The 22,888-nt window shown below is 46.3% G+C and overlaps 1 protein-coding gene across 7 annotated transcripts in view; it reads right to left on the reverse strand.

Moving 5' to 3' along the window:
• Nucleotides 1-22,888, reverse strand: part of plekhg4 (pleckstrin homology domain containing, family G (with RhoGef domain) member 4) — a 50,365-nt gene that overhangs the window by 10,235 nt on the left and 17,242 nt on the right. For all 7 annotated transcript variants that reach the window (XM_027018652.2, XM_027018656.2, XM_027018654.2 and 4 more), the window contains exons 4-13: nucleotides 21,430-21,576; nucleotides 20,869-20,992; nucleotides 20,647-20,740; nucleotides 17,780-17,866; nucleotides 16,972-17,088; nucleotides 16,753-16,851; nucleotides 15,338-15,486; nucleotides 11,112-11,250; nucleotides 10,477-10,599; nucleotides 9,829-10,020 (exon numbers count right to left, since the gene is read on the reverse strand). In XM_027018652.2, the coding sequence (XP_026874453.2) occupies nucleotides 9,829-10,020; nucleotides 10,477-10,599; nucleotides 11,112-11,250; nucleotides 15,338-15,486; nucleotides 16,753-16,851; nucleotides 16,972-17,088; nucleotides 17,780-17,866; nucleotides 20,647-20,740; nucleotides 20,869-20,992; nucleotides 21,430-21,576 (1,271 nt within the window). The remainder of the gene's footprint in view (nucleotides 1-9,828; nucleotides 10,021-10,476; nucleotides 10,600-11,111; nucleotides 11,251-15,337; nucleotides 15,487-16,752; nucleotides 16,852-16,971; nucleotides 17,089-17,779; nucleotides 17,867-20,646; nucleotides 20,741-20,868; nucleotides 20,993-21,429; nucleotides 21,577-22,888) is intronic.

Here is a 22,888-nt window from a genome sequence, read left to right on the forward strand (position 1 = left end):
GGAAGTATGGCTTTAACACATCAGCAGCTGGTAGCCTTAGTGCTGTGGAGCACCACCACTGTGTCTCTGCCTGTCTCTCACAGACTAGGACCTTGTCTCTCTCTGAGTCCTGTCCTAAACTGGCCTCATGCGGAGGGCTGTGGGTGTGTGTGTGTGTGGGGGGGAATTAGGGCCGATCAAAGGCTCACGGGCCCCGGCATTCCGACACGGCAAAGCTCTGAGATTCCTGAAGTGGCAGACAAAACCCTCCGTGCTTTTTCGGGCTCCCTGCCCGTGATTAGAGACAACAGCGCCTACCCCTCCAGGGTGCGATCCGGGCTGCTAGGTGACGTCCTATCACTCTACAAACTCTGTCCAAGTGCTGTGTTTTTCAGGAGATATTAGTCCATCACGCCGAGCTGACACACACAATTTCACACACTCCTCTCCTCGCACTCGAGCTGTCATATGCCATCTCTCTCTGTTTTTCAAATTAGCAGTTCAAATTAACAATACATATTGCTAATGGCTCACGAGAGAAAGAGAGAGAGGGGAGAGGGGGGAAAACCGATGATCTCTAAATATTAGATGCTACTCTTGCAGGAAATAATTAGTAATTTATAATAAATCAACAAAAATTTTGGTTTTATTACTGATTTTATTATTGGGGCAGTTAAATAATAATACATTGTTAAGAGTTAGGTCCAAACCCAATGACACACTAGAAAACAGAAGGATTGTGGGCCTCACCTTCTGGGCATCCCGGACCTTGTTATGGTGTTGAGAAAGAATTTGTCCACACACAGGTGGGAAGGCCCATAAAAGGCTTCACAGACGCAGGGGTCAGAGCCTCCAGGCCGTCTCTCTTTCACAGCTTCCCTGATCTAATACGGACCACCTCTCCATTACAGGACTTGAATTAAACACTTTATATCAATGCGGCAATTCACTCTTTCTGATCAGACTATTTGATGCTTGTAATGTCACAGACAGGCTAAAGATGACATCATAGTGGAGAGCGCTTAAGGTCCTTTGAAGTGTGAATGTGTGTGTGTGTGTGTGTGGTAGGAGTGTTTGGTGAGCGCTGAATTAGAAAGCCTGGAGGAGGCACCTCTAAAGGCCCCATGCAACCACACACAAAAGGGAGAGAGAGAGAGAGAGAGAAACCAAGAGAGGAAGAAAGAGGAAGAGGGAGAGAGAAACAGGGCGGGGGGGCTCCAAGCTTTTGTATACATGCATAAATGAAACTCCAGCAGCTTAAGAGGGTCGAGAGGACGTTTTAACACTTGAAAGAAATCTTCTTTATTATTTCCTAAAAAAATGAAAGAAAAGAAAAAAGCAGGAAAAGGTTTTAGGACCGCAGCCAATCTCTGATCTCATACTCGAGTCATGCCAAGAATGTGTTTTTCTCAGTATGTGTGTGTGTTTGTTGTGTGTATGTCTTTCATTCTGAGCATTTTATCTTTAGCTAAGGTTTAGGAATTCCTTCAGGAGTTATGACACCCTCACCTACTAGACCTGGATTGCTTCATGGAGCCAGTGCATCTTAACCAGGATACAATGAGTGTTCTGAAGTCCCTGGGTCTGGGACTGGACCTAGTGGTCTGGGGCTCACAGCATGAGGCTTTCCACGTTAACGTATAAACAACTCAACCCAGCATTCCCTGATTGCTGTGGCTGGGTCAGAAGCGGAAAAAAAAAATAGGAGGAGAGAGGTGTAGGAGGGCAGGGAAGGGGGAGACTTCACGGTAAGTCGGGGAGACAAGCGCCGACTGGTGGGAGACTCCTGTGACATCTCTAACGAAGACCCTGTAGAGAGACCACACTCAGACCGAACGTTTTCCTTTATAAACCTCAGCCAGAGTGTTTTTGCTCGTTTTTCCTCCTTAATGTTCAACCCATATTTCAAACAACAGATAACTTTACATAACTTTAAAATAGCGCTCAGACACCATATCACTGTCAGCATTTAAAGCAGTTGACAGTCAAGTATAATCTTGATTCTTTTCCCTGCCAAGGGTGTTATGCGTATCATACACCATCTGGCCTCTGATGGTGCAGACTAAAGGAATGCTAATAAAATGAATCTAAAATCAGTGGCTGACAGATCTGATAAACAGAGATGGTTGTTATGGCCTCTGCACCTGTTTGATAATGGGCCTCTGGTCAGTCTGACTCATTTGAGCTGATTTGTATAATTACGGATTCATCAGGTGACATAGCAGCACAGACAACAGCCAATCCATCAGAGTGGAATATCACCTGCCTGACTGATGCAGATGATGCAACTAGCATGAAATGAAATTACTGTAAATTACAGCGCTGTGTTGTGTGCTATGAGATGATGCACACGCACACAAAACACACACGCACAGACACACACAACCATGACAGATGATGCACGCTTCCTCTGTCTTGGGGTTACTGCATTGGGTGTACATTAGGGTAATCATATTGCTTATACCGAGCTGTCTGAAGGGGGTCTGGTGTAGGCAGCAGCTGCTGTGCAGAGAAAAGCGCCCCCTGAACCCCACCAGTCCCCTGGGCACCTCCACACCCCACTAGTCTCTGCATGCATGTCTGAGGCCCTAGGAGAGCCTGGGATGTCCTGCATTTATTGTTCGCTACTGAGAGACAGTTACGATTTTAGAGAAGTGGAGAGAATGAAAGAGCAGAGAGAGAGAAAGAGACAGAGAGCAAGAGAGAAAATAAAAAAATGGAGAGAGAGAAAGCATGAGAGAAAAGAACAAAAAGAGCAAGAGAGAGAAAGAGAGATGAGCAAAACTGTGCCTTCATTCCTTATGACCACATGAATAAGAGACATGTGCTTTGCAGACTGACACAATGAAGAGTGAAATGTGTGTGTGTAATAACAGTGAGAGAAGAGATCAGCCGTACTGGCCGCAGGGAGCCAGTGTGTGCCCAAGCTGTGTACCCCCCCCTGCCCTGGTGAAGCCTTCCTCAGGAGCCAATCACTTCAACCCTGGAGGGGTAACTGAGGCAGGGCCTCCTCCTGGTGGGGGAGTGGGGCCGAACCATTCTATCTTAACCGGGAGGGGGGATTAACAGCCCTCAAAGCCTCATGTTAGACGTTTTTCCATAGGTTTCATACCAAATTATACCAGCATGCTGTTGTAAACTCAGAATATTATGTCACTCACACTTTTATAGGGTTAGTAATCAGTGTGTGCAACTATTTTCCCACTGTTTTATGACTTCACATATGCAGTGGAAAAGACCTCATGGACAAAATTAGAAGTACACCAAGAAAATTAGTTACAATGTAATTACCCAGTAAAACTCTATAGATGTGTTTGGGTAAATACACTAATATAATAGTGTAGTGGGGGGGGGGGCAGGGTCGAGGTTGTTTTAAGTGTGTTATTAGACATCACACTGTGAGTGACCTAGGGGCAGTGTGTCAGAGGGAGGCGCGCGTGTGTGTTTGTTTGAGTATAATTTGATTGAGAGCCCCCAAAAAAGGAACTGGGAGAGTATGGAGATTGACCAAACCAAGGGAGTGATAGTAATCAGATCCAAACATAATACTGATCAATTTAAGGCCTACTCCACTAATGACACAGAAACACACACACACACGTATTCACGAACACATTTTCATATGAGCATTCTCACCACACAGAGCATCAGTACAAAAGCAAAAAGGAGCCTTGCGGAAACAAATAAATGTTGTGAAGGGAACAGTAGCGTCTGACAAGGACCCACGGTGTTTCCACCTTCACATTGTGTTCAAGGGGGCTTCACTGATGGGAGAGGAGAACTCCAGATCACTGGACCCAAGCTTTCCGTCACTATGACAACGCTAATTCCACCTGTTGCCTCACCTTCACGCTACACTGAAAGTGCCACCTCAGTCACCAGCCATCGCTTGATCAAAGCAGCCGGCTAGAGCAGGGCGTTCCCGCTCGGCGCCGGTACGGGTGTGAACGAGAGCTGCTACTGAAGCTCATATCACACAGGTGCCTCATTAGTGAGAGGTCAAGTTAGCACGCTCCAGTGATCAGTCAACACGCCATTAACAAGCTGTGCACCAAAGCAGTCAGCCTTTAGCTCACTACACCCCCTGAGGACCGGGGAGTTTGCTCCAAAACAGTTGTTTGCCCTTCTTTGCTTCTAGTGTGGCGTGCATGGAGGTCTGACAGAGGCCTGTGGTTTGGAGCTCTACCCTGCACGCACGCACACACACACACACTTGGACACATGGGGAAGGAGAAATTCACTCAGTGGGTAAAATGGACTGACAGGCCTAATTAAAAGAGCACAGAGTTGTTTTTGTGCTCTGAGACCGTACTCCTGCCATTCACTGGGGGTGAGGGGGTGAAGCAGAGGGGATGTCACAGGGTGATGGAGAAGAGGTGGATGTGGTGGTTACTGTGTTTAGGTGGTCTCCACCTCCAACAGCGACCCTGAGGGGGGTAACGCACATTAGAACCAGAAGAGCAATATGATAAAAGGACATGTCTATTACTGTGGGGGTGGGGCAGGAAACAGATTAAAAATCAGAACTTTACACACACACACACACACACACACACACACACACACACACACACACACACACACACTAATGACAGCCACCCCACAGCCTTTAGATAACGACAGCACTGTCCAGGACGCTGACCCCATCTACCGACTACGAAGATCCCTTTACAAACTCTGCACCGTCTCCACAGGCAGGCTGACCCACCACCACCCACCCTCCGAAGGCCTCCACCCTGAAAACAGAGCCTCTCACTCTCCCAAACACCATCAGTCCACAGATGATAACAGATGCATCTTCAAATGGGTCACCGGGTTACACAGTACCTTCCCTGATGAATTTACAATACAACAAGTGGTCCTTACAGGAAACAGGACCGTGCCCTGCAACATGATGTCACTGAGATCCTAGACATATTACTTATGCCAAGAGACTGTTCAGATGCTCTGTTCAATCGTTGTCTCAAGACGCCCTTTCTATTCACCTGCTACAGTGAGACCAATGTAAAACAACCCACAATCTCCACAGAGATTTGAACAGCACTGCTAGGAGGTACAGCAAGATAATGGTAAAGTGTAAAGCTACCTGACGTGGCCCTTTGCCTGGGATTACAGAAGCCAAGCCCAGCCTGAGAAAGGTTCACAGGGGAAAAGGTCGTGCTGCTTTTCTCAGGCTGAGAACACACTGCTTCAGACTAGCAGGGCCAGTCAAACCCACACCAAACACAACTCTTAAGTTCACCGGTAATACATCTTCAGAGAAGCAGAGAGAGGGGGAGACAAACAGACTGAGAGAGAGAGAGAGAGAGAGAGAAAGGATTATAAGAGTGCAAGTCAGTGAACTATCCAGGGAAACCTGTGACGTTCCATTCAAAACTGTTCCGCCACGATTTCAATTAGCCACTCAGTGGAATGACACACAAACCAACAACCACATGAACAACCCCCCCCCCCCCCCCCCCCCCCCCCACACACACACACACAAAAGCACAAAACACCACCAAACTCACAAATCTAACATGCAGTACACCATAAAATCTGTGGTCTGGTAAGAAAAACTGACAAAAAGTCAAAACCAACCACTAACAACCAAGCAACTGTCACTGGTGAAAACCTGAAGCCAACACCTCACACACAGAGATGTAGCTGTTAGCGTCATCATTAAGGGCTGGATTTTCTAACCCTGAGCTCCTACCTCTCTGTGGACATATCCGCTCTCCCGCTCGGGTGCCACACTGCCGGCCCTATGAACAGAGCATGGAGCAGCACTCATCCTTTCCTCCTTCTCTCTCTCCCTCTCTCTGTGAGTGACAGGCTCGGTGAGCGGAGGGCCACTGGCTCCCACTCTCCCCTGTTCTCCCCACCTCCACACTATTCACAGGCAAATGTTAGTCTAAATACCAGATGGGCTTTCCACAGCAACAGAGAGAGAGAGAGAGAGAGAGAGAGAGAGAGAGAGAGAGAGAGAGAGAGAGAGCGAGAGAAGGGAGGGACGGACAAGGCAGTGGGGGTGGGGGAGAAGTAGTCTGTTGACGGCACTACAAAGCTACACACCAGAAAGGGCAAGAGGGAAGGAGGAAGAGAGAGAGACACAGAAAGAGAGAGAGAGGGAGAGGGACAGAGAGAGGGGGGAGAGGGGGAGAGAGAGAGAGAGGGAAGAAGAAAGAAAGATAGAGGGGGAGAGGGGGGGAGGGGGAAGAAGAAAGAGAGAGAGAGAGAGAGAGAGAGAGAGAGAGAGAGAGAGAGAGAGTAAAACTTGGCACAATGGTGCCACCTGGACCCTGTGAACCCTCATGCTGATGACAGAAAGATCCGGAATAGTGATGAATGAGCTAACCCGCAGTGGCCGGTTATTACACATATGCACACACACACACACACACACACACACACACACACACACACACACATGTTCTTGACTAATGTCTATGTAAACATAAATGAGGGGTAAAGCTCATAAAAGCTCAAATTTGCATTCAGGGAGAGGCCAGGTAGACTCCCATGGGCAGATACTGCAGGACGTTAGGGTTTGTGTGGCCGCATCTGAATGAGGGTGATGGACTAAACGTGTGTGTGTGTGTGTGTGTGTGTGTGTGTGTGTTTGTGTGTGCAGTAGAGTCAGCGTGAATGGAAAGCCAGAACACACCCCTGGTCTGAGTTTGGCTGTGCTGCTGTGTCAGTGGGGAAGCTGATCTTTGGACTTTGAGATGCTAATCCAGGGTGCCTGTGGGCCTTGGTGGGCGGGGCAGGGGGCCGGGCCGAGCCAGCAGGCTCCGCTCCTTGGGGAAGCTACGTATCAATAACCTGATCGATAAGCCCTGCTCACAGACTGCTGCATGCACAAGTGCAGCTCTCTGTATCAGTATCAGAAACACCCACGAGCATCAGCGCTAACCATATGGCGTGAGCGTCTGCCATGCCATAAACCCTCTCCTTTGAGAACAAAACTTATCTCGAGCTGAGGTTGAGAATGCTGTGAGACGCAGCTCCACCACCACTTCTCAAGCTCCTTCTCAGATCCAGAGGTGGGTCCACGCCTTCAGGGCACAGTCACTAATAAACAAATAAACAGGAAGTTTAGCCCATTCATCCTCTACAGGACTGTCCTCAAGACCATCCTCTTTTTATGTGGGTGTGTGTGTGCGTGCGTGACTTCAGACAATCTTCATTTTTTTCCTGTGACTGCAGCTAAAACCCAACACTGCAGTGGTTTAAAAGAAAAGACAAGCACCAATACTCGCGACGTCTGTGAGCGACTACCATACCATGAAACACCATGGTATTCCCTTACTGTACATTAAGGGAAGTGTGTGAAGTGAGATCAAGGAGCAGGGAACATTGCACCTGGAGCAGAGATCTGTTTTAACTTTCCTGACCAGCATCGTACAAAGAAGGGGTGTGAGCACAGATGCAGACCTACCCTCACTACAGACCTGCCCTCTGCCTTAGCTGCCTGTCGCTACAGACCTGCCCTCTGCCTTAGCAGATCTGCTACAGATCTGTTTCGCTGTTTTCTTTCTCCCTCCATCCTCTCTCTCCTTTTCATGTCTGGGTCTGGTCAGTCTGTCACTCTTCCTTTGTGTGTTCATCAAATCACAGGGAGATGTCACCTCGGTGATTCTCCTCTCTCTGTACTTACCATCTGGATACACCCCCCTATTCCAACCACACACAGACACACACACAGATGCTCACACAGAGACATGCACACACACACACACACACACACACACACACACACACAAACTCCTGCTTCATGGCAGCGCAGCACCTTAGCAACGAATCTCTGCATTTCTGCTGTCACTTCACACTTCTACTGCACCGAGGCCTGCAGGGCTGCGACAGAGGAACATCAATACTCTCCATCACCTTCTGCAAGCCTGACTGAGCCTACACACAGATGAATTAAAGGACAGGACAGGACATTTGTCCAATGCCTGAATTTCTTAACATGCAAAAGGTGTAGGTTTATATTTCTTTGTTTCCTCTGTGTTTTCTAATAAAGATTCTACAATTTCTTCTTGAAATGAATTTTAGCTTCTTAAAAATGCAATCATTTATCCCCATACCAACATGCTTCCCGAACTGCCAAGCAGTGTTAAATACAAATGCAGATTAAAAACTGACCTAGATACAGGCCAGAAATACATGTATGTGGAAAACAAGCACTCAGTTTCCTTCTGTGACACATGACTGAATACACAATCTTTCAACACAGAGGGTGACATGTGCCCACAAACACGAGTCAATATACCAACAGGTGGCAGGAGAGGACTGTATGAACTCTCCATGTTAACACAGAGAGAGAGAGAAGAAAAGAGAGAAAGAGGCAGAGGGGGGAGATGATTATATTAACTTTTCTGGTCAGACTCCGTCTTGAATGAGGGCAGATACAAGGACAGATGTAGAACAGAGGAGATACAAGAAGGGGTTTGGGATTTATTTTCAAGATTATGTCTGGGTGAAATATATGGAAATATTATGCTATTATGCTTAAATTATGTGTTCACCAATCCAGATTATTGCTGTAACTAACAGGAATGAACACGACTCAAATCCCAGATATGCAACTTCCTGATACATCAGTGGCTCAAACATTTTTTATGACCACATGTTATTTCAACTGTTATGAGTGCGTCAGTGTTTCAACACCACACTCAGAGGGCTTGGTCAGACCAAACGTGTGCTTTAGATGGGGGACTGCTATATGAGCAGCCCCTGAAGGTATACAAGACAAAAGACACTCCTTACGCAGACAGAGACACCTTCAGATGTACCCATCACTGAGTTTAGGAAGAAAATGCAGAGCGTTAATCTGCACACAAAGATGAAGCAGTGTTATTTCTGTCTCATGCTCTGCTCCCCTCCCCCAACTTGTTCTGTATTTATTGTGTCGTGTGTGTGTGTGTGTGTGTGTGTGTGTGTTGACATCAATACCAGTCCGGTTCTTCTGCGGGACTCCAGTTCTTCCCTGGAGAAACACTGCATCATCACTGGATCTTATTGTACAGACAAACTTGTTACATTCCACTGTTCACATTTTGTCAGTCATAAAAGCTTCATGTAAACCGATTTACAGACTCCCATTAAACTCCTAACCAGGTCCAGATGGGTGATATTCTTAGTCCCTGGCCTTTCATTTATCTTGTTCTGTTCCACTGCTGACGACAGAAAGACAATCACCTCACTGAGCGCTCTAACTCTAAAACCTCTCCTTGTTCCTGCGTCCCAGTGAAGTCACCAGGGCACTGGGCTCAGATAGACACAGCTTCACCCTCTGACCTTTCAGAGACAGACAGTGGGCATGAAAGAGAGAGAGAGCGAGGGACCCTGACCAATGCCACAGACACCAAGCGACACCATTGTCTCTGAGGAGGACGGTCTGCAGACGCTTAGACAGAAGGACTGAACCAGAGTTCTAGGCAAGGAAAAACTGCTCCAACTGGAGTAACGTTTTTAGAATGCAATGCAGGGTTAAACTCCAACAAACCGTGATGCAGACAAGAAGGCCACTGACAGGAAACAGCCCCAAGTCCTGAGGTGGAACCGCATACTCCGACCACCTCTGGGGTCAGAGGGTTGTCTAACTGAGCACGTAAACAGAGACCTGTGCTCTTCTGCCCGCGTGCTGATATATGGGCTTCACTCCAAACGCTTGCATGGCCTTGTTCTGCTCGCTGCCATAAGCCTTTTGTCTTGGAGATGGCTTCAGATTTAAGAGTGTGCACGTGCTGAGAACTCGCTTCAGTGCCTGGGAACTGTCCAGTTGTTCTGGTCTATGCGAGTTAATCAGACTTTCAATCAGACCAGATGAGGACAGTCAGATACGGGTGAACTCTGCTGCCTGACCTTGTCGAAGAACTCGTAGAGGCGCACGGTCTTGTTGATTTTCTCCTTGGTGTCCTCCACCCTCTGGGAGAAGTCGTGCAGGTGGACCCAGAAGGAGCGCACCTTCACTTCATACACCTGCAGCTCTGCAGACGACACGTCCTCCCAGCGCTCTAACCGACTCAGCAGTGCTTCCCCACTCTTACAGTGCTCCTACAGCACACACACACACACACACACACACACGCACACGCACACACAGCAGATAATGAATAACTCCACATATATGAAGGTACCCACACTCATCATACCAGCTTCATCATCTCAACAGTAAAGAGTGAGAGAGCAAGATAAAAACTTGGACTAAGCTCACTGATAAGTGATGTTTATTTCCAATGTAAGGTTGTGTGTTGTAAATTCTTGAAACCAACTAGTTGACAGGTTTTTAAAAATCCACAGGGTTAAGTATGGGTAACCGAACAAATGTCAAAAACAATCAGAATCAAAAAGAATTCAAATCCAATCAAAACTGACAGACAACTCAGAATGTTTACCAGTCGAGGCTCGATTACAATAAGATAAAGGAAGAGAGGCGGTGACTGTGGAATCTGAGTCATGGCAGTGTGTTGTGCAGTGAGCATGCTCATTAGATCCGAGGTGTGCACGCACGTAAGCTGCAGTGTAGAAGTCTCGGAAGAGGGTCTGCTTCCTTTGCAGCTGCTCCAAGGAATCTTCCAGCTCCCCGAGTGTGCGTAGTCTACCCTCTCCTACCTCATCTATCCAATCACTCACCTGGGACAGTCAATGCACACACACACACACACACACACGTAGGTCAAATAGTGTTCAAGGTATTAATCATTAAACACCTTTACATGTAGTTTTCTTTGGTGTTCCCCATTTCTTTTTAAAAACCTCAAGACAAAAGGAAACATGACGTGATGAAATGACACAGGGTCCAGCCCAATTTGCTACTTAAGCAGAGTTCTGAGGCAGAGTTCTGAGGCAGATGCATTCTCATTGTGCAATGCATTGAAAGATATGCATTGAAAGAACACCCCCCCCCCCTGTTAAGATTAGATTATTTGATGTGTGTGGTGGCTAAAACGGAGATTACTGCCTGTCCTCACGACACAACTGGCCAGCATGAAGTAGCCAGACTTTTCGTTTCACAGACCCCCACTCTAGTTATAATAAAACCTCACAACAGTAAGGCAAGTACATCAAGCGGGCTAAAGTGGGAATGCACCGTTGCTCGTGGCTGTGGGATGGGAGGATGTGATTGGAGGAGGGGTAGCGCTCACCTCCCTGAAGCCTTCTTCTAGGGTCTTGAACTCCATGACGAACTCCAGCTCCTGGGTGCACTTGTTGGAGAGCATCACTAGCCTGTGGACCAGCTCATCCACATGGTTATACAGACCGCCCACACTCTCGATGGCATCTCTGTAATGTGATATCACATGGACACACACACACATGCATGCACACACGCACACACACGTCCAGATGATTACAGACTGCCCACACTCTCGATGACATCTCTGTAATGTGATATCACACACACGTCCACATAATTATACGGACTTCCCACACTCTTGATAGCATCTCTGTAATGTGATATCTCTCACACACACACACCCACACACCCCTATGGACACAGATCACAACAAATAACTAGAACTAGAACCGATCAAGCAGTCCAAATAGGTTCACAGATTTAAAACCAAAACAAAGCAACAACAACAAAAACAAATCTGTTGTCTAAAACCTTACTGTTGAAAGCAAGCAGGTCAGATAAATGAAAAGGTCAGGAATGTGTCCAAAGTTTGATTATTCCGATACTCTGCTTCAGTGAGACATGTACACACTGACTTACAGTTTTCCAGTCTTGCTGGCCAAGTCTGTTTCAGCTAAGGTTTGATTGGCTGTAGGGTTTGGAGCATTCAGCTGATAGGATGAGTTATTTTGACTGACAGGGTATTCAAGCAATGACAGCATATATGGACCGGAGGCTCTGATGAGGCCATCTATGCCAGCGCACACAGTGGCCAGCTGTGTAAGACCAATCATCTTAAAGACACACTGTGTGTGTGTGTGTGTGTGTGTGTGTGTGTTCTTCCCTTTCTCTCTGCAGAGAAACATTAGTCCAACACAGTGATTCAGTGACAGGGCACATTGTGTGATGTGGAAGAAGTTGATGACAAAAGCATGACTTCATCCCTGCTTCAGTTCAGTAACACAACGCCAGATTATGCTCCCATTCAACTCCCATACAACGTTTCCCTCAAGATGACAATCTCAGGCTTCCTCTTACACACACACACACATACAATATAACAACCGTACAAAGCTCTTGTACGTGACAAGTATCATATCTACTCCAACTACAGTGAATCACAGAACTACGGCTAACACACACATACACACAGATTCTCCATGGTACACCCATCCATTCAACGAGAGTAAAATCCAAAAGGAACATTCAGACCAGTCCCCACACGAACAGGAGAAGATGGATTTAAGCTTTTATGGCTTTGGTTTACATATTGCCACCACAGACACCAGACTGTTGACCCAACTCCCACGAATGCCACCGAAATAATACTCCTCTTTAGAGAGGAAGATTATGAAGGCAGGCTCTATGAAACTGGATAAGCCCAGGAACCATACATCATATCAGAGAGAGAGTTTACACTGCTGTATGTCTGTGCATGGTGGTCCCTATACACATCAGTTTATGTAGTCATTTTCTGAAGCTGAGCGATTTTGCTAAACTATCAGTGAGTCACTGCAGTGCTGCTATGCATGCACGATAATAATAAATACATAATTATAGTGTCAGTTGTCATCAGTGCTGTCTTTTAAATGTTGATTTTCCTTTAAATACGACCTTAGGCTTGGGTCAATTTACCAATAAACAAAAACAAAGAGAAAAAACGTCATGTGACTCAAAGCCTTTCTTGAGTAAGTCTGTTTACATATGGTTACATACAGCTTTTCAGAAGACGTTCTAAAAATATCGCCATAATGGCCCAATCCTTCTGTGATGCTGTTTAATTTAAGATTACACTATCTTCTGATCCTGAGGGCTGTTTTGGTACTATGCTAGCTATAGAGAGATGAAAGACAGGGCTCTGAGTTATCTGCATTCAAATCTGAAATTACTGAAAAATTAGTCATAAGGCGCACACACACTCACGCACACGCACACACAAATTTTATCCATGAGCCTAAGAAATCAAAGGCATTCCACAGAAAGCTGGAGAAAGGAGAAAGACAGAAGATCTGCAGGTCTGCATGGGTGGATGAACATGGTGATAAGAAGCTCACTGACACACTAACACACACAGTGGAGGCAGGACTCTCTGAGTGCTGAGAACTATGAGTCTGTCCTGGAAAGTGAGTCTTACTAGATGAAAGTAAACAGTCCAGTTCTAACGCACGCACACACATGCTTGAAATGCTCCAACATGCACAAATGACTCAAATAAATGTACTATTCAGATACACAAAGGAATTATACAAAAAAGAGAGAGAAATACCAAGACAGAGCACAGAGAGAGAGAGAAGAAAGAGTAGAAGACGACAAAGAAAAGCGTGAGAATAAGAAAATGCTTTTGCAGCAATCCTGTTGTCCTACGTCTACCAAATCTCACTTAGATTATCAACCTGCCTTCACCAAAACAAGGGTTTATTCATAGCTGAGAGGGACTGCATGTACTCTGGACAAATATGTCATCCAGAATTCCAGAGAAGGGTCAACACATCAGCACATGGCCAAGGTGTGGCACATGTGCACACGTACACCCACATGCACACACCCACACACGCGGAGATAAGATTGTGTGGACACGCCCATCTAAGGTTGCCTTTCACTAGAGAACAGGGCGTGAGCACGGAGGACCTGACAAAAAACAGCAAGGCAGAGTGCACAACGGCGGGAATTACAGCTCCTAACAACACCTCCACAGAGGTGACCCTGAAATCCTCTCTGAGGTGACCCCTGACCTAAACACACACACACACACACACACACAGTCCCAAGATAGTATCAAAGGAAACCATCAGCAAAAATATCACCCGGTACTGCCTCGCAAGAAAAAAAAAGAAAAGAGGGGTGACGCGAGATTCCAAACCCAGAGCAAAGAGCCGTGAACTTTCACCATCTTAACAAATACTACAAATACAAAACAAATACTACATAACTGTGAGAACTCCATCTTTGTGTGCTGTATGTATGATACAGTTTTTAGCAACAGAGCAGGTATTTGTTCATAAGGTCATTTCTCCTGGCCCCGGGTTTAGGAAAACCACTTAACTGCAAACTCACAAGACTATGATCACACTGCTGCCTCTCAGAGCCTGGATGAGCCTTCACACACACTGCTGCCTCTCAGAGCCTGGATGTGCTCTCACACACACTGCTGCCTCTCAGAGCCTGGATGTGCTCTCACACACACTGCTGCCTCTCAGAGCCTGGATGAGCTCTCACACACACTGTTGCCACTCAGAGACTGGCAGGAGAGCAGATCCAGGGACTGGCCTGGGAATCCTAAGACTGCATGTAATGGTCTGTTTAGAACAAGCGAGTGTATTTGACAAAGAAAAGAAATCAAGCAGAGAAGCATGTGTGAGAACGAGAGAGCCTGCAAGAAAACGAGAGAGAGAGAGAGAGAGAGAGAGAGTGAGAGAGAGAGAGAGATACACAGACAGAGAAAGAGAGCATGGAATTTGTTTCTGATTTGCAAATCTCTCCTTTCCTAGAAACCATCATTAAGTGTTGGAGGCAACTGTTCATTTCAGTGGAGCCATGAAGTGTTGAAGGGAAAACACTGATTAAACGGAACTATAGTCTCCCCAAACTGGGCCACAGCTAAACCTATACACACACGTATGATTATGATTGGGCACCTTAACCCACTCTGGTTCCTTCCAGAGCCACAGTGCAATGAAGTGGCTGTGGTGAAGCCATGCGAGGTGCATCAGGAACCTGGTGGAGGAACACCCTGTTACTGACCAGGTTGTAAGCTAATGGTATACAGTTTTGTGACAGTGAATTTTCTGTAGGTTTTATAATACACACACACACACACACACACACACACACACACACACACACACACACACACACACACACACACACACACACACACACACACACACACACACACACACACACACACACACACACACACACGTACTCTTCACCAGTCCTGTCATGACTTGTACTCGTTACCATGGTTTTGAAGCAGATGTAACTCTGAACTATAGCTCACAGTAAAGAATATAAAGGTGTGTTTCTGACAGTTAAACCAATGTACAATCCTTAGGCAGGTGTAGACTATAAAATATGCATTAGAGACATGTGAGTGCGTGAGAGTTTGAGTATGTATACCATCCATATCCACCTATCTCAGTCAGTGTGTATATACTGACCACGCCCACCTGTAGTCCTCAGTCAGTGTGTGTGTGTGTGTGTGTGTGTGTGTGTGTGTGTGTGTGTGTGTGTGTGCGTGTTGGCCACGCCCACCTGTAGTCCTCAGTCAGGCTGACACTGGTCTCCTCTTTGCGGAGGCGGGACAGAGCTGCTCCTCCCTCCTGCTGCAGGCGAACCAGCCGGCTGTCCTCCAGCACACACTGCATCAGCTCCTTATATTTACACAGCAATGCCTCGGCCCCCTACAGCAAAGACACACACACACACACACACACACACACACACACACACACACACACACACACACACACATTAGTCGTGTGTGTGTGTGTGTGTGTGTGTGTGTGTGTGTGTGTGTGTACGTGCACACGAAGTCAGCGGGACCACCAAGTGAGAAATGGAACGATAGAAAAGGTGTGACAGGGAGAGAAAGAGATGGAGAGAAGGAAGAAGAGGAAAGTGATGGACAGACAAAGAGATAGAAAAGGGGAAGAAAAGCGCATGAGAGAGAGAACGAGTCAACGGGCAATCAATCAGGAGCCCAAGGCAAGTATGCAAATAAGCAAATATGTAAGCATGTAAATAAGTGAATACGTAAGTAGGTAAGTAGGGATGATGAATAGAGTAAGATACAACAGAGAATCCTGGTTAAAGTCATATCTGGAAGAGTGGGGTGTGGATCAGAGCCTGCTTCGCACACACACGAACACACGCGCACACACAATCTGTATACCCTATTAAACAACAAGCACTGTTAGTGATTTCCACCCCCTGGGGGTTTCCCTCTCCCTCCTTTTCAAATCCCCTAGGGCAACCAACATCCTTCACTGAGCTCAACTGATAGGCAGGGGTCAACTGAGTCCAATGCCTGATACACAGACTTTGCTCTGTTGACCCCATTGCAGCACACACGCATGCACTCACGCACACAAAGACAGTCGTGGATGCACAAACACACCCTCACTAACTAACCTAAATGTGCACTCAGACTACACTACGCCTGGCTCCCTGTTTACCGGATGTAATTATCTGAATCCTCATTAATAATAATAAGCTGAAATGACCACTGCAGTCTGCTGCAGAAAGAGTAAACACAGAATGTTATGATGCAGTGGCCATGCAGGGTCACGGAGTTCAACAAGACTAGAGAAGACGCCCCGAAGATGGAGCAGTACTCAGCAAATACAGACCAGCCCTGAGTCTGACGGAGAGGGGAGGAGAGGGGAGGAGATGAGAGGTGAAGGAGAGGAGAGGAGGGGAGAGGAAGAAAGAGGAGAGACATGATGTCAGACAGATGTCAGGCTAAAGGCAGTCCACATGTTGATGGTATTAAGGACTGGGGAGTTAAACTAGAACAGAGCCTCAGTGTTAATAGGGTCAATGGAACAGACATACAGCTGGAAAACGAAGCTCAGCAGAGTTGTGGACCAAGTATAACTAAACCCTGAGGAGGTGCAGGGTTCAGTCCCCTGGGGGTTTGATAGGTTACCCCTACTGTGGTACTGTACCTCTGCGGTAGAAGGCAGGACTCTGGACTCCAGACTGCTGATAGTTGTTTGCAGGAGATTTACTGCATCCTCACAGTCACTACTCAACTGCTCCAATCTCTGTGAGAGAGAGAGAAAGAAAGATGAGAGAGAGAGAGAGAGGACAGGGAAGGTACTAAATCTAAAATAAATAAACGCAGAATGATCTGGCGGTGGTGTTGGTAGTGAGGATTCTCGTACCGTCCTGAAGTAGAGCCAGCTGGCATGACAGAAGGGAAAAGTGCCATCGAACTCAGTAGGGAGCTGAGAAACATCTACGTGCTTATGCAGAGCTTTTAGAGAGCTCAACAACTCCACCTGGCAAACACACACACACGTTATAACTCCTTATATATGTATGCAGGTCTATATGTCATAAAACATCTGAATGAATAAAACGGTTAATCTTTTGACTGCTTTGGTATGTCTGAGTGCACTGGAAGTCGGTACCATCCTGGCAAACTGAAATACAGCACAAGTACTGAACTGGAGATGCAAGGTTCTCACACAACAATGGTTTTCTCACAGTAATGACAGCCTCTCCAGCTATCAGAGGGGTGAGCTGTAGCCCTGTAATAACCATTTCAGCTCTCTGTGTTCTCAGCACTTCATCAGCACAAACGCTCGTGTTTCAAGTAGTAATCTCTGAAAGCTAAGGATGGAGAAGGGGAGTGCCATGGCAAAGCTACAGTCTAGTGCTGCGTAGACCAGCAGACTGATGGGATGAAACACACTAAGGAGGTGCTTAAAACATAACTACTTCATGTCTTAATCGTGATTCATACCTTTACTCTGGTAAGCACCACCTTTATTTCCAAACAGGACACATGCTGACACACTTTAATTAACCACCGATTCAACCAACCAAACAACCACAATATGATTCAGTACTGCCTACAATAAACAGCCTGCATGTAGGATTATGTAATCAAAGAATACAAGCGTGACTTTTAGTGTGGCTATTGCAGTCTGCAGCCTCTACATGGATGTCTGCAGGACTGCGTGTTACCTGAAATGTGGAGGGCTTCTCCAAACGCAGAGCCAGGTCTCTGTCAGCCAGCAGGAGCAGCGTGTGGATACAGCCGGGCTTGGCCTCCTGTGTGGATACAACAAGTTAAAGGTCAAGCACAAGTACACATACCACAGACGATTTGAAGATTCTGGCTCCTGGGGAGAAGTAGTCAGCAACAGTGGATGCTTAAATGTGCACATTCAACAAGGGGAACTTTCCTAAACAGCAAATGTACGCTTTGAGGAAAAAAAAGTGTTTTGGCTGAAGAGAATAAATAAAATATATATAGAAATAAAAAGAAGACAGACGAGAGAGACAATTTTAAAGGTATAGTGTAGAACGTGTACTAGACTGTTCTGCATTTGTTTCCTTCTCCTTTTAAATGTTGTGTAAACAAACCACACCAGTGTGCCTTAGGAGGCTGGTTATCATGCATCAAATACGCATGCAAGGCCAGCCAATCAAAACAGATAAATCAATTCAGGGAATCTTCTGGAAGCCTCCCCCTCTCCCCTCCTAATTCGCTTGTTTGTGGGTTGATATGCTTGTCTCTCACGGAATTTGGCTGTTGTTCATTCTGTGTTCTCGGAGATGTAAATTTGTGGATGTAACTGGGTGTGTGCCAGGTGTCCTGGCCTTCCTGCTATGTGCGGATGTGGGTATTAGTCTCCCAGGAACGCAGAGGAATGGACAGGATGATGAATGGGGCGTTTGGTCAGGACAAACACAAAACATGGAGAACAGTGGTGCCCAGGTGAAATGCCAGCACACCTATCCAAACAAACCCCCGTTCTGGATGACAGTTAGCTAGCTCATGCTTAGAGCAACTACAGATAGCCAGTATGAACTTTTATACTGCAAAAAGGGCTTTTTCCCGTTAACTCTGAGCTATGTCATTTCTTTCTGCGAAAAGAACCAAGCTTCTAGGCTTTGCTTTTACTGCAGTTTTACCAATGTGAACAACTGCAACCACTGAGTCCACATGAACACACACACACACACACACACACAAAGAGGAATTTATTGCCGGCTGCACAACAAAGGTATGGCGACGGACAGCCCCAACTTTCCTAGGCAGCACAACCTTAGCCTGGTCAAGTCTCTGAAGAACAAAGCACTGCACATTTCTACTGAAGCCACAAATGTTTGTTTGCACAGAAACTCTTTATCCACATGCGAACTTGAACTTCTAAACCCTTTCAGTAAGCTGTGCTGAGCAGTGACTAAACTTTCTAGGGAAGAACAAACAAAAGGGGGGGAAAAAAAGCAGCGTCCCATTTTCACACACGTGGGTGTGTCCACACATTTAGAGTCCGAATAGCTGCTCTTCCCAGCCTTTTCCAGAATAAGGACAGGACAGTTATTTACTTATTTATTTATTGTACTCGTGCATAGCTCATGCTAACAAACTCATGGGAATCTGGCAGCAAAGGCCTACGTAATGCTTTGTCTCGATCAGTACTTGTTGCTAAACCTCTTGGCCCCAGGTAAAAATTCACACCTTATCAACCTGCACAGCTGCGGGACACTGTGCTTGCAAAAACAAGACAACAGGGTTGTGCCTGTATGAACACAGCCACAGCGGTGTGTTCACCTTGACTAACACACAGACCGCGTTCTCGCCTGGCCGAGGTTTTGACTCACCCACCCGGACAGGCGGAATTTCGCCTTGGAGAGACTATAATAAGATGATGGTATCTAACGCAGACATTGTGGTGCGAAGCAGAAGCCTCGGGCTTGCCCTGCTCAACCAGCCGCCGTCCCGCTGGGTTCCTTAGACTGGGCCGCACGTGTGAACTTCACTCGGGAGCCGCAAAGGAGTTCGGGCACACAGCTTTAACCAAGACACTCTAGCCTGGCCCAGAGAGACACATGAGCACAGTGCAGCAGTCTATATTACTGCAGTCTACAGTACAGCAGTCTATACTATAGCAGTCTACAGCAGTCTATAGTACAGAGGTCTACACTATAGCAATGTACACTACAGAACTACACTACAGCAGTCTACACTATAGCAGCTGCACAGATGCAGCAATTGCACTGCAGAAATTAGGCCAGTCTTTTTAGACCTGGTCTAGCTGCCTGGTTCTTGTTTCCCATCTGCCTTTTAAGTGATACAACAACAAACAACTGTGTGCTGTGTATCAGAATGGACAGAACCTTAGATCAAATCAAGTAAAAGCGTTATAACCAGGGTGACCAAGTTTTATTTCATGTAGGCTAAAGAAAGACAGACATAAAAACTAAAATAAAATGGAATCTTTTTGGCTATGCAGATTCTTCCTCCCACAACATGTTCCTCTGATGACTCCATTCTTTAATTTGCTCTCCTACGCTGTGAGCGGCCCTCGCTATCTCTCTGTCCCATTCTCCCTCATTCCTGAATCCGCTGGTGGCACGCACACTGACTAGTTCTAACCCTTTGGGGCCAGTATTACTGGCGTGAGCATAAACAACCAGAAGGATCAAGTCCTACACGTTTCAGCGAGCTTGTCTGCTTCTTTCTGTCTTAGTGGTCCGACACCCACACCATAGATGTAACATCTCACTGCACATAAATCACATTTATGACTTTCAGTGCCTGGCTGGATCTAATCGCGACTCAGACTTTAACTTTATTGCGTGAGAGACACAGATGGAAGAAATGCTGAAATTCCAAACTTCTGTTTCTTGCTCCTTTAAAGCAAATATCTTAGTGGAGGTCAAAATTGAAAGTAAAAATTTTGTGGATTGTTAGCTAATATGTTACTGAGGTGACAAATCCCAGGGAGGTGTGGAAGGTGTGTCGTGTGTGGTTGGTGTAAGTAAAGAAGAATCTGATAAGTGTTTTTCTCCTAGACGGAATTCTAGACTGGCATTTCCACCTGGAGGATGTGGCAGGCTTTGAAGAGAGCAGGGACAGGCGAACACCTGCGAGCGTCCACCAGAATGGTCAATCCCAGCGCCTGCACTTCCTTCCTGTAAGACAAACACACACACACACACACAAAGTCATGCAGGTGAAAATGCAGGCATGTGAGCATTTGTAAGCATCCATTAACCATTCCCCAGTATGAAGAATGTATGAAGGCTTCCAGCAGCAGAACCTGAGTGTGCTGTAGTAGTAAACCATGATCCGCATTAGCGCTACGCTGTTGCAGTCTGGGTTTAGCCAAGCCGTGTTTCTCAGCGCCACCGTTACCAGTGCACGGCCCGACTTGTCTCGTGTCCCTAGAAACAAAACAAGGATTTACTGACATGTGTGACGAGCAGTCTGTGAGAACCTGTAGTGGGTACAGAGGTTCAGCAGACAAGGCACAGGATACCATATGTTACAGGACACAGTCAACAAAAAATGTAAATGTAAGCCAAATTCATTGTAATGTTAAAGTGTTCAAATAGTTTATATACATCAGTATATATTGGCATATATGGTACTGTAAGGAATACATTGTACTATGTTTCAGTATTTAGAAATACCATGGCAAGAAATAAACACCTATGTAATAACCCCTAGTAGGAGTATTTTATCTAATTTCATATCTTGAGATACATCATCATCATCATCAACAACAACATTAATAATAATAACAACAATATATTAGTAATATTATTATTATTATTATTATTATTATTAATTTCTCACATATGCAACTCTAGTCACTCACCAGGCAGGCAGAGCACTCCTGAGCTCAGGACATCTGGGCTGATGTTCTGTGCTTCACTAAGAACAGGCTGGTTCCGTACACACACAGGAGACACGGACGGAGACACTGAAATGGGACACAATGCCCTGTCTTCTGCCCGGATACACTCTGCAAGATGGAAATGGTTGAGAGTAAGATGAGAGGAGAGGGGTGGTGCTGAGTAACCTGAGGAGGCAGAAAGAAGCAAGACAGATAAAAGACAGATGGGAAAGGGTTAGAGGAAGAACCACACACTCTCTCTCACACACACACACACACACACACACACACACTCTCACACACACACACACACACACACACACACACACACACACACACACACACACTAACCAAAACTATTTGTTTCACAGGTGTATCTAGCAACCATTTATGCCAGCATAATGCCAGCAGCCAGAGCAGGAACCAGTCAGTGCTATTATTGGGGAGAGTAAGATCAAACCCAGATCACTGGTGTCTGGTACACTCCCCTCGAGTCTCTAGATGCAAACCATCCAGCTTTAATCACACGGCTGCAAACCTGCAAACCTCTGCCAGCTGATGGCTGAGCAATTTCACTCAATTGAGGTGATTAAATTCCATTTAGCTTTCAAGTCACAAAAGGTTATTAACATAGTTGAACCTCAAGTTCAAAAAGTCTCCAACTTATCCCAAAACAACTGGGCAAACCCACCAGATCTCCAAAACAAATCAAAACACACCTTCATAGGGATCACTGGCGTGTGTGTGTGTGTGTTTATGTTTTCTCATTCAGTATCAGTGCACAGATGGGCCCTTGAAACATGTCTCATGCAGTCTGTGCTTGCTAATCTGCAACATTACAGGTGTTTTTTGGAGCTTTGGACTATGAGAGGACTCGGGCCCAAGACCTCTGCTAGTGCTCTATTAGAAAACCCAGAAAGCTCCTCGAACCCACTGCAGATAGCAGCTCAGATCAGAAACAGAAGCAATATAGGTTGAGGGGATTCCAAACGTAACCCTGCACTCGTAACCACAAGGACCAGGAAAGTATGCGGAATCTGCTCAGGGACGTAATCCGGCAGAGGTCTGTGCATTCCAAGAGGGATCGGAGCTGATCCGGAAGAGGTATGGCTCCTAGGAGGCAGGTCTATAACATAACAGGACGTTCTTCGTCAGAAGGGAAAGGCAGCACTGCATCTGACGATTCCCTCACGCCAATCACTCGTCGCCGTTCCTTCAAATCTGTCAGTGCAGACTGAAGAAAGCCAAAAGACCCAGTGCCTGCGGGCCCTGAGGCGTGGTGTCACCAGCCCAAGCCCCTGGGCCACTGCCCCGGACTGCTGAATCTTTTCCTTTTATTCTTCGTTTTTAACTTCTTTCTTTCTTGTTTTTCATTTTCTGGCTGCTGACACCAGGCTGGGCCTTTTGGGGGTTTGTTTAAACATACCTGCCAGATGAATTA

This window comes from Electrophorus electricus, chromosome 21 (genome assembly GCF_013358815.1).
Source record: "Electrophorus electricus isolate fEleEle1 chromosome 21, fEleEle1.pri, whole genome shotgun sequence".
NCBI classification, from domain to species: Eukaryota; Metazoa; Chordata; class Actinopteri; order Gymnotiformes; family Gymnotidae; genus Electrophorus; species Electrophorus electricus.